At 44.0% G+C, this 12387-nt stretch overlaps 1 protein-coding gene across 1 annotated transcript; it reads right to left on the bottom strand.

The window, feature by feature from the left end:
• Positions 1-492: 492 nt before the first annotated feature.
• FGFR1OP2 (FGFR1 oncogene partner 2) lies at positions 493-11571 on the bottom strand. Its single transcript, XM_085049083.1, has 6 exons — positions 11430-11571; positions 8435-8571; positions 7175-7292; positions 6164-6306; positions 3091-3204; positions 493-2784 (listed from the first exon to the last, which is right to left on the bottom strand). Exons 1-6 carry the CDS (start codon positions 11431-11433, stop codon positions 2647-2649), a joined length of 654 nt encoding a protein of 217 aa, XP_084905209.1. The 5' UTR covers positions 11434-11571; the 3' UTR covers positions 493-2646.
• Positions 11572-12387: the final 816 nt, after the last annotated feature.

Here is a 12387-nt window from a genome sequence, read left to right as displayed (position 1 = left end):
GAGCTCTAAGACCTCATCTTCCCTCTGCCCTCATGCTGTGAGAAGCACCACTGTGCTTCCCTGGCCAAAGTGACCATTGCTCACACCCTGGACACTCAGACTCCTGGCTCTCTAAAAAGAACAAGTGCAAGTTTTACACTCAAACAGCAGATGTGGAAAATCCTCTTTTACGCAGAAAAAGTGCTCAAGGCAACTCCCTAAGCTAATGTAAATTTAGTCTGGGTATATACACAGGGATCCCAGTACATGTAATTCTGCATGAGAACAGAGCCCTTAGTTCTGTATTTTAATAGAATCTTCTAATCCAGTGTGCTTGTTAAAAAGTCAAGGCTATATAAAGCTTTCAGTTGTACAAACCTGCCCAATTTAGTTACAGTGTGCCCTCAGCTGAGCAGCTGCCAGTTAGAAGTTTTGGTTGCCTTTTCTTTATCTTGTGTTGCCAACAAGGCTCAGCTCAGATCCAGTACCTTGCTTTAATCATGGAGACATCCATGTTTTCAGTCAACTTTATTGATAAAATAAGTTTACTGTACAGTACACAATTCTAGCCATAAATCCTTTTCAAGCCATCTGCATTACAAAAATAACAGGTATGCAATGAAAAATAGTCACTCCACACACTGTGAAGGCTCTTTAAAATCCTAACGTGATCAGGGCAGGGGAATGAAAGGGGAGGCGTATCAAATGTGAAGACTAGGAGTAGATAAATTAAGTCACATTTTTTTTTTAATTTACAAAAATAAACACTAATCAAGCATTATTTCATCATAGAGCAACCTGAAAGTACTGCCACAGACTAACAACCCTCTTCTGTATTCAAAAGCCAAACCAGAAGTCAGCCACGAAGCTGAATTCAGCATCAAATGGATAGAAATGCCTCTTGACAGCAGTGCATGGCTGAAAAGATGCTTCTAGAAACAAGAACTTCAACAACTGAACCCAAAATTCCTTCTAAGTTTACAACAACAGAACACTCCAGTGAAAAAAGACGTTGCTTCTGGTAAGTCAGCAGCTTGCAAGCCACGGCAGAAATGCAAAATCTAAATTAGAGAAGCATTGGCGAGGCTTTACAGATAATAAAACCAGACAGGAATATTTTGTGCTTGAGCTAAAATGTTCCCCCTCGGCTGTTTCGTAAGTTTGGAAATGGCCATAACTTTTTTCCATGCATGCCAATGTCCTCAGCCTATTTTTAAGCCTAGAGAGAAGCCAAAGTGCTCTGCAAAGAGAAGCAGCAGAGTCTCCATTTCTAAACCAGACTCTGAGAATGTGGAGACCTGATTTCCCTGTCCTTTCAGCACACGTATTAGTTCACTGAAAACAAGCATTTGCTGCCTGCTAACACTCTCTTCTCCTTTTACTCCTTCTAAAACCACCACAGGAAGGCGCAGCAACAGAGAGAACAGAACAAAGGTACTGAGCTGCCCCTAAGTCAGTTCAGTGACACTGAAAGCTCCCCCTTAGCCCTGTGGAACATTTACCTTGAGCCCAGGGAAGCTGTGCTGAGGCACAGGAAGCTGTATTGAAGCTGGCAGGCTTGGAAGTATTGGTTGGTTTCAGGATAGCTCAGCTCATGTTGCTTGGTGGGTTATTGAACAGCCAGAATGCTAAACTGTGGGTGGCAGCTGTAGTTCCACAGTTTTCTGTAGCTGACAGCTTTCACTCTGCTTAACTCCCTTTAAAACCTTCTTGATGACTAGTTAATATTGAAGAAAGGAAAATTTAGAGTATTAACTGCAGGCTGCCAACTCTACCAAGAAGCTGCTTCCTCCTTCCTCCACACCCCTTTCTACTGCCACAGCTTGGGTGCTTTCCTGTTGCCAATTCCCAGTTAGGAAGTTTGGGCAGGCAACTGCAGAACAAAGGCATGGGACTCATGTGCTTCTTCCTGACAGAGAACTGAGCTGGATTTCCTCTCCTACAGGCAAAGCTGAAGCAGAATTGCATTGTTACCTGTGCTCCTGGGAACAATGGGCTAACAGCTCTTTCCATGTCCTCACAATACAATTCAGTGCACATGTTTTAAAGAATCTCATTCAATTTAAAACCCACCAAACTACTGACTGACAGCATTCCTTACATTTAAAAATTGCCTTTATATTTGAAAGGGATAGCCCAAGGCTACATGACAAAGATCCTTAAGTTTTATGCTGCCTGTGTGCCCCTCCCATCAAAGAGGTTTGTTGCAAAACGAGAATTTATAAAAACCAAAACAAAAGGAAAAAATGCTGTGTGGATCATGCACAAAGCATATTCATAAGTTACTACTTTCAAGGCAGAGATCAGACATTGAAATCTTACCTTTATTACCTAAGAGTTGCACTGAAACTTTGTATGAGTAATAATTTATATAAATTACTTGAAATCTCACCTTTTATCTGTAAAATGAGTTCATATAAAAAAGAATCTGCAATTCAGCAAGTGCATTAATCCATTTCCTACTGAGGTTAGATCTATGGCAATCAATCTGTCACTGAGGGTATTGCAGAATACCAGCTGAATTTATGTTACACAGTGTAAAAGCCACTGAGCTGGAGTAGGATGCATTCTCTTGCTGGTGCCCTATTCAGTAACAAGTGCTTGACCAGTGCCCCCTGATGCTCCATTGGTAAGTGTGCAACTGAAGCTTGCTGATTCCCAGAGTCCTTAGCTTTTCCTCAGGCTCAGATCACTGCTTGTCACTAATCCTGACAGGGATGTGCTCTCTGATGCATCCTCTTTCTTGAGGTTCAGAAACGATTCTCTAGTGATCTGGAGAATTTCTCTCAAGCCTTTGTTTTCTTGCTAGAACCAGAGAAGAAAAAGGCATTAATAGGACTCCAGAAAGAAAGAAGGGTAGCTGTTAAAACCTCCTCTCTGCTTTCAAACTAATGCACCAAAATCAGTGCTGTGACATCTTCTACGTGGGAGAACATCAGGTTTCTGACCCTCCTGCTCTCTTGGATGGGCTTTAAGCATTCCCTCCTTGAGATTAAGCTGTAGTGGTGCTTCCCCTGCTCCAGCAAGGCAAGGGTAACACAACAGCAGTGATTGACTGGACCTATGATGGTCTTTACTCCCCTCTCTGTGCCCCTGCAGCTTTCTCCTCACCTCGAGCTGGGTGATGCGCTCCTGCTCTTTGCAGCCATGCCTTTCATCCACCTCAATGGCTTTTCTCATTACTGCTGCCATCTCTGTAATTTGGTCCACGTGCACTTGCAGCTCCTGAGACAGAAATATTTAGTAATATATTAGTACTGTATTTCCTGCATTATTAAAGAAAGCCAAGCATTAAAAGTGTTTTAACTGGTGTGACATTTTTTAACACACATCTCAATTTTGGAAAATTCTCTCTACAGTGGGGACAGCCACAGTGGTCCTGTTTAATTAAACAGATGTGATTTGCCCCACAGGGATCCCTTTCATTGGAATTTGATACAGCTTAACTGACTGTATCATCCCCAGCCTCCAAATGGCTACAAGTTGTTTTTGTGCTTGCCCTGACCACACCTTCCTGTGCAGCAGGAACTGATATGTGTTATTTTGGATATGCAAAACCACTCAACTCCTCTGAGAACAGCAGGGAAAGCCTCATTCTTTCCAGATGTCTGAAACCTGATCTCCAGTAACAGCCCATGGACAGGCATTTCTCTCTAGGAAACACCAGGTGTAGTGGTACTATTTACTTTGTCACGTATTACAAAACTTTATTTTAGGTACTTTTGCTTGAATCCACCTTCAAGTCCAGCTTATCTGGGCTCTGGACTTCAGAGGTTCAGGAAGAAGGGTCACTGCTGCCTTTCCCCACAATGCTACATGAAGAGCCTTTGCCCCTCTGCTATTCACTGCTGCTCAGTTAAGCCAGAGAGTTTAATGGTATTTCCAGCAGCTTTCATTTTTCAACTTGTCTTTTATTCCAGCTCTGCTGTGATGCCAGTCTAGTTGGGCCTGCCCTGGCCTCAGGACAAAATCCACAGTATTTATTAGCTAATATCAGGAAAAGCAGGACAGGAGGGCTGAAGTGAAGGACAGTAGAGACTAAAGCCAAATCCCATCTTTAAATAATAAATTTGATGGGAAGCCTACACAACTGGCAGAAGATCCATCTTGCCTTTAAACTACCACAAAGAACTGTCTCCCTTGGAATCATAAACTTACCTGACCAAAACAAATACCCTTTGCTAAAATGAACATCAGCCCTTTCCTTTCTGCCGTTCCAACTGTCCAAGCTATAATTTAGCTGTTGTTAAATGCCCACTCTGAATGTGAGTGGGCAGGGAAGAACTTGCTGTAAATCTTTATTTTCTTCTCAGTTTCCGCTGCAGGTGATTACACATAACGTTTTCTTTTTTCAAAGATGTCCCAAATTTAGCTTGACAGGAAGCTGTGGTCAGGAAAAGATGTACCCTTGAGAAGGACTGGGTAGGAGCTGTTGGTTTCAGATACACTGCTGTCCTCCCTGCTTCCTGTTTTCCCAGCTCCTGTGGTCTCTGGATCAATGCAACTTCAGGCCTGTTCCAAGGTCACTGGTGTTAGATCAGATCCTAATGCCAAACTGGAAGGCACATGTGGAAACTTGTATGGGGTAAAACTAAAGAATGCAACGAAAGTGAAAGCCTCTGTGTATCTCTCTCTTTTTCACACCGTTGAGTTTTTTCTCTCCAAAGAGATAAAAAGGAGCCACACCCATTTCAAGGACTTGTTTCAGCGGAGCAAATTCAAACAGTAGGTTTAGCTCAGGGTCACTGCTACCAACATGCCCTTTTCTCTTGCACACAACACTACCAAAAGAAACTGTTTTTCTGTTTAAAGGAGGTGCTTGTTGATCTGCAGCAATCAATGATCTTGTAATAATCTGTAAATAGGCACTAAAATAACAGCTGGCACTTGAGAAAACAAGCCATTGGTAACAGGGAGCTTAACTCCTTGGGTATAATGGAGTTTTTACTTAACAAGGGAGAAGTGTTTCAAAAGTGTTTCAAGATTGTTCAGTCTTCCTGACTGTGAGGGCTGAGCTAGAGAGCTTACAGTGAAATTCCAGAAATCCTAACTGTCAGGGTAAGGGTGATAAATCCTTTTTATCAGGCATTCATGTAGGGTTGAATGGAAATGCTGGAGCCTAAATCTCCTGTTCCAGTTATAATGCAAGATATTTTTTCTTTTGTTTCTTTTTCCTCAATGTTCTCCTCCATGGAAGTGCTCCTAAAGGAACTATCCCAGTCTATTTCAGGATGGATATACTTTTACCCTCTTGTGCTGGTTCTCCTGAAGCTGTAGGACATGTTATACCATATTCAGAGGTAATTTCTTTGTAAATGATCTCTACCTGTCATTTTTCAAGATTTTATGTTAAAGATATAGTTCTAATCCAGTGTTTTTTTCATACCAATGGCACTAATTACACACATAGGATGTAAGCAGGCAAGAAAGAACTAAATTCTGAAATTTTGTTTTCCCTGTAAGCAGACCCTAACTTTGCTTTGCAAACTTAAGTTAGCTGAGGTAAAAGATTATTAAACACTTAGAATTTATGTTTGTCTACAGAGCTGCAGTGCTCTAATGTTTGTTACATTTTCAATGAAATGTAATAATTTGCTAAAAAAGCTCCTGTTTAAATGTGTTAGTGACCTAGAATAATGAATTCCCCTAATATTTAAAAGTCCTTTTGACTGTTGAATAACTGAGCATACACTCTTGTTTCCTGCTTCATTCAGTTATTCAACAGTCAAACAGACTTATAAGTTTTTTAATTTATTTACGATATTTAGAGGAAAAAACCTGAATCTTGAATTTAAAAAGCTTGTTCCTCCTACTCTCCCTAAGCACTGGTTTGCTAATTATTTATTGATGTCACAAGCTCAGTTAAAACCAGTCTAGAAGTGGGAATATTACTAAGCTCAGGCAGTCTAACAGGGCAGTTGCCTTAAAGATCGAGGTGGAAAAGAAAGTAAGTTAAGCAAATACAATAATGAAATGCTACCTGCTGGAAGTTTAAATAAATGAGAAGCTGGTTAGGTTCAACTGATAGTGTCCTGTTTGTGTTGCATGGAATGGATTATAAAAATTAGGACTCAGTAGTACAGCAACAGGAAAATTGAGACAAAGTAAGCTTTGAATTGATCCACTACAAATTAATTCAGGTGTTAACTGAAAAAAACCCAAAAAGCCTCAATAACGTTTTTACCTTGGAATGTTGCTCTTTTAACTTCATTATTATACTTGGATCATCCTTTTTGCTCGCCATAAGCAACCTAAACATCTGTTCTCTGTACTTGCTCATGATGAGTTCCAGAGCAGACTGGTGCTCTTCGAGAGATGTGCGCAGTTCTGCCAACAGAATTTAAAATTCACTTTAGAGTTTACACAGAAGAGCCAAATCAATATGCACAAGTACTGCAGCTTGAGAAAACTGAAATAAGCCCATCACTGAGTGTCCCCTCTCCCTGCACCACGATAGCTACACAGGCTCTGCAAATGGCTTTGATGGTGACCAGCCTGGGACAATTCCTGGTCAGTAACAAATGGTCTTTTGTCAGTGTGACTTCATGTCCAGTCCCTCTGGCTGACAAAAGCCACCTGGAGTGTGGGTGAGCAGCTTTAGCCCAGCCACTACAAGCACACTGTACAAAAGAATCTGCAGGTTCACCAAGAGTCAAAAAGTGCTTTTGTTCAAAATACCGAGTCAAAGGATAAATAAGCCCTGAGATAAGGCAAGACTCATCTGAGTTGGGATCACTGAATCCTTTGCTGAATGAAACTGTTACAATACCTAAGGCCTTCCAGGAGGAACAGTGCATTCCTAATGTACAGAATTCCAGAAGGAATTATACTAATATACTTACACCATACCATGTCCTGACTGCTCCTATTATTTGCAGCAGTGGGAAAACACTTCTTCAAACATATCCCTATACAGAATTAAGTCCTATTTGTCTCCTTACTTGTGCTGGACATTAGGTAAGGATCAAAAAAAGTAATTTTTCCCAAATCTCTCTTTTTGTTAATCACTCCCAGAGGTTTGACTTTAAGACTCTTGAATTGTATTATGATCAATTGAAATTATTATGACAAATTGAAATTAGAAGAAAAAATTTCTTCTGCAGCTAAATTTTGAAAAAAAGATCAATGGTAAATGTCTCACTATTTCCAGTGATGCTGGCTGGAGCTTGAAAAGGACAGAATATTCATGTTTTACCTTTGTTTTCCTGTTGCAATTCCCTAATCTGTCTGTTTTCTTGCTGGATACCCATCACCAGCGTAGAGCGAGGGCGATGTCTTGCTACTTCATTGAGCTCTTGGATTTCTTCCTGGTACTGGTTATTAAAAAAACAACCAACAGGGCAGAACATATTTGATTAACCAAAGGCAGGCATTACTCAGCAGGTCACAAAGCACCAGTTCCACTAGCAGTCAGAGTCTGTAACCAGCGAGACAATGCTTGCTTTAAATAATAATATCAAACACACACACCTGAAGGTGTTGCAGACATCCTGTCCTTTAGAGACACAAAAGCATCACCTTCGTTTCTAAACAAGTTTCATACCTTAAGTGTGTGTGGAGGCTGTTATTTAACCTTCAGTTAATGCAGATCAAGTTCACCATCAGGCAATTTGAAACTCATAGAGATGTGGTAAAGACAAAGCATGAGGTATTAACCTCTTGACATTTAGTGTGGCTTCCCAAAACCTTAAACCACAAGGCTGTGTGGGTACAAGTCACACACATTGGAGTCACTGGATCCTGACTCCCAACAGATGGTAGGTAAATGTAATACTCTTGATCTGAAGCCATGGAGCCTCTGCATGACTAGTTTTACAGGGCTGAATTGCATGCAGGGTTTTATTATTTTATAGGCCCATTAACATATCTTGGGTTCATTAAAGTGACAGAATGAACTCCCATATGGAAAGTCAGAAAACATCTTTGTTTTCTCAGTTCTCTGTGAAAATCACACTCAATCTAACAACATGCCTTGAACAGCACAACATCAGAAGAGAAATGAGCACCAAAAAAGCCAAAGAGGCTATTTGGAAATAAAAGGGGACACTGCAAAGTATTCTGTACAGAAGAAAACAAGACAGAGCCTCTGCATGATTAAATGGGCATGTTGAAATTAATGAAGATGTGTAGTATTGCACTGGAGAGCAAAACATGAGACACCACAAAGGGTTTGTTAAGATACCAAGCCCATTTCTACCAGAGAGATGCTTGTTTTGAAATGCTTGTTTTCAATATTTATGCTGGAGTAACTGTGAAAACTTTTTCACAGGCTCCAACTATATAAACAAGCTATTTTTAGATGAGAGCCACACCTCCTATAAAAACACCAAGTATGGCATGAAAGGATTAACTGAGCACCACGCTCGATGTGAGCTGCACAGAAGCACACAAGGGATGGGAAATGCTGTGCTTGCCAGCTGCTCTTCACTGGAGCAAGCAGAGCTGGAGAGCAGACCTGTTTCATGGCTTCCACCCGCTTGTTGAGCGCCGTGGTCTGTTCGATGAGCGCCTCGGCCGCGCTGTCGTGCTCCCTCAGCCGCTCCACCAGCGCCTTCGCGTCCGCCAGCGCCTTCTCGATGGTGCAGCTCATTCCTGAACGCGACAAAGGAAGGCAGCGTTTGCACCACAGCCCCTCTCCACACAGCACAGCTACCCAGGGGTACATCAGCTGCCAAAGGCAGCACACTGAACACACCAAAGCTGGGCACTGCTCATGCTTCTGTTAGAGCAAGGCAGAAAATAGAAGAATATTCCACCAACTCATTCATTTTCAATGCTTTTTTTCTTTTTAAAGGTGCCCTCCTAACTGATATGCTTCAGGATAACTGAGGTATAAATCTAGCACAAAAGAATGCTGAAGGATTACAGTGGCCTGGAAGATTCTGATGAATTAAATCAGCAGAAAAGGAGAAGCTCACACTGATGGAGCAGAGAAAATTGCTCATGGAAAATTCAGAAGACGAAAGGCTTGTGTTTGTTCATGTCTATAAATGAACACAAACATCACTCTACAGAAAAGAACTGACATTTTCAACAGCATGGAGAAAGACAGCAACTCAGCTAAGGAAAAGAACCAACTGCATCCTTAAAATTCCAGCCTTCTAACAGGAATTATGTATTGCCAGTACTACCAAACTTGCAAAATGCTTGTGCATATTGCCAACAATACTGGCCTTTATGCTACATTTTTTCATATTCATGCTTGGCAGATTAGGTTTCAAGACAAAGATTTTCAGCCTAAGTTTTTATTTCCTTTTAAGAAACCTTGCACTTGTTCTACTGAAAAGGATATCTACTTAAACTCCTTCAACAGTCTTCAGCAATCAAACAGCAGGGATAGAGGTTTATGAGATTTATGGGTTTCGTTGATATCAGACTTAATATTTGGTTTAGGAAACGTTCTAAGATACAGAAAGAATCAAATAAACCCATTTCTTAGCTAGGCCATTTGCGAAAATAAAGATTTTTGTAGGCATTAAAGATTATTGAGTCTTTCCTGAGCTACAGGAAAAAAAAATCACTTTGAGTTGATTTTCTAACATTCTCAGGGACCTTTACAAATTACAGCCCAGGATCCTTAAGCCAAACTTAAAGAAATCCTCAAATTTACTTCAACTGACCTCTTGCCCCTGTCCCAGGTAAGTAGTAGAAGCAAGGATATTTCAAACACTAGACATTTAACTTGTGTTTTCTGAGATTCATGTGTTATCAAAAACATCAGCATTTTGGCATGTGCAGGTTTCCTGTTTGTCAGAGAGCATTTTCATTTAACTTTCCATGTGATGTATTTGAGGTATCAAGGTCTTCAACAGACTGCTCTGCTATCCTGGGTGGGTAACTTATTCTATCTGACTTGACAGTGGGAGCTCTTTCAAATATGACTTGGAGAGGAACCAGACAGCATTGTTTTTAGGGATCTGCTCTCCTTGCTCCTCCCTCCAGTCAGATTTCCTACAGAAATACCCCAGACAAAAGATGATCTTCCACACTAACTGGCTGAAATTGATTTAGTAAGATCCATGTTCAGGGGCAATCTGAGAAGCAGCCTTTAACTCAACTCACAGTGCAGGAATTCTCTGGCCAAACAAAGCCTCAGAGGCCTCTCCACGAGCTGGGAATAAATCTGGCATTCAGACTACAATGCACTTAACACCTCTGACAATCTGTCTGCATCCATATGCATTTTTAAACAGTGTATGTTTAATACATGCACTTTTTTGTTTTTGCCCCAGCACAACCACACCAGAGGAAAAGCAGCTCGTTTGTGGCAAAGCCACTGGTGCTCCTTTTCACTGGGAATGAGTTGGGCAAGACATGTGGAGGGCAGCCCCATAAATTCTGCAGTGACTGTCCCCTGTCAGGCCAGGGGCCAGCTCCAGTTTTCAGGCAGCATTTGTACCTCAAAAAGCAGAATCATTGTTTGTGTCATGGTAATTCACAGTGGCCCCAAATCCTGGCTATAATACCTTCTTGGGCAAGACACGGGTCCTAATCCTTGAAATTTAAAATGCTCTGACTGCCTGTGAAAAACAAAACCTTTGCCTGATCCTGAAATTGAGCTAAACCTGTGAGTTAGCCTGGACATTTAAGGGGTGAAAAAACCCCAATTAATCAAATATAATCGATTTAAGTGAATCCTTACCATATATTATTTTTTATGAGCATGACTAGAGGAGCTGAAGTTAATGACTGCTGAACCTTGCCCTACCAGAGATGCCCAGTTGCACAGAAGCTTGTTAGTGCAATCTTGTCAACAGGTAGCAGAGCAACAACTCAACCCAGCAACACTCCCACTACCAACTCACTGCCTGGCACTTCCTGCTATTTACTAATGGCTTTCATTACCAAATTAAACCCCAAAAACAACACCAAAGAATAAGGATTGCTGTGCAACCACCGTCTTCCAACTTTCTGCCTCTTCTTTCTTTTCTATCCTTACTGGAAGCCACCTTTTCCCACAGCTCGTGGGTTTTTTTACCACAGTGGCCAGTTGGGCAGCGCTGAGCCAGAAGGCAATTTCCAAGGAATTCCAAGGAATTTAGCGTGTTGTCAAGGTCCCGGTGTGACAGGAGCATCCCGGGCATGTCCCCGCCGCGCTCCCGGTGCGAGCGATCCCGAGGAGTCCCCTCCGCCGTGACAGGGGCACCCGGGGCTGTCACCGCCGCCACCGTCCCTTCCTCCCCCAAACCGCGGCACTATCGCGACACCGGCGCCTGTCGCGACACCGGCGCGAGCCGAGACACGTGAGGGGCACCCGGCCCGCCCCGACCCGCGGCTCCCGGGGGGGCAGGGGGTGTCCTCCTCCTCCTCCTCCTCCTCCTCCTCCTCCTTCGCGCCCCTCACGGCGCCCCGGCCTCGGGGCGTCGCAACGCGCCTCCGCCGCGCTCCCGACCGCCCGGCGACGAACACAGCGGCGCCCCCCGTATCCCCGAACCCCTGTCGGCACTCACTCATGCCCGGGGCTCCGGCCGCGCCGGGGCTGAACCCGGACCGGCCGCGACCGATGTCAAATGGCGGCGTGAGGGGAGGGCGGCGTCCCGGCCCCGCCAGGGGGCGCCGTGCGGCGGGGGCGGCACCGGCCTCGCGCCGCTCTCGCGAGAGGACGTCCCTGGCCGCCGGCTGCCGCAGATCTCGCGAGAAGTCGCCCCGCCCTGCTGTGGGTGGCGATGCTCGGGGGTGAGGGGTGTGGAGCCAGAGCTCGGGTTTGTGCTAAACTGCTCAGCTGCAGCTCTAGCCGCACGCTAGGGTTCAGCCAATGCATTGTGAGTAGGTTTAGATGGGCTTTTAGGAAGAAATTCTGGTGAGGGTGCTGAGGCCCTGGCACAGGGTGCCCAGAGAAGCTGTGGCTGCCCCTGGATCCCTGGCAGTGTCCAAGGCCAGGCTGGATGTGGCTCTGAGCAACCTGGGATAGTGGAAGATGTCCCTGCCCTGGCAGGGGGCTGGAAATGGATGGGCTTTAAGGCCCTTTCCAAGCCAGGGCACCGTGTGATTCTATAATCGCATGTTTGTCTAATCCTTCACGAAAAAAGGAAGTCAATCCCAGAATGAAGGGGCATTGTGGCCGAGAGCCACCAGGAATGACGTTAGCAGGAATGAGCAGTAACTGGGGCAAAGTTAATTGGGGCAGTGGGCGATCGCGACCACCGAGCTCCTACTGAAGAGACCCCAGACCGCAGTGGAGAGAAGCGCTCTGCCTGCGCCCTAGCGAGCATAAACCAGATACGCTCAGCAAACGGGGCTGAGCACTAATGAAGAGACAAATTCACAGCTTGCAACCCTTGTACGCTGACGCTTCTGTTTCCTAAACGGTATAAGCAGCGGGCAGTTCGGCCGCTCGGGGAGCTGCGCTGCGCGCTCACACACACCTCCTCCTCCTCCGCAAACCGAAATCAACCACCGAGCGCCCGC

Source organism: Lichenostomus cassidix, chromosome 1Aa, assembly GCF_008360975.1.
Source record: "Lichenostomus cassidix isolate B80296 chromosome 1Aa, HeHo_3.0, whole genome shotgun sequence".
NCBI lineage: Eukaryota > Metazoa > Chordata > Aves > Passeriformes > Meliphagidae > Lichenostomus > Lichenostomus cassidix.
The sequence above is the reverse complement of the archived record's forward strand: the minus strand, read 5'-3'. Positions and strand labels throughout refer to the sequence as shown.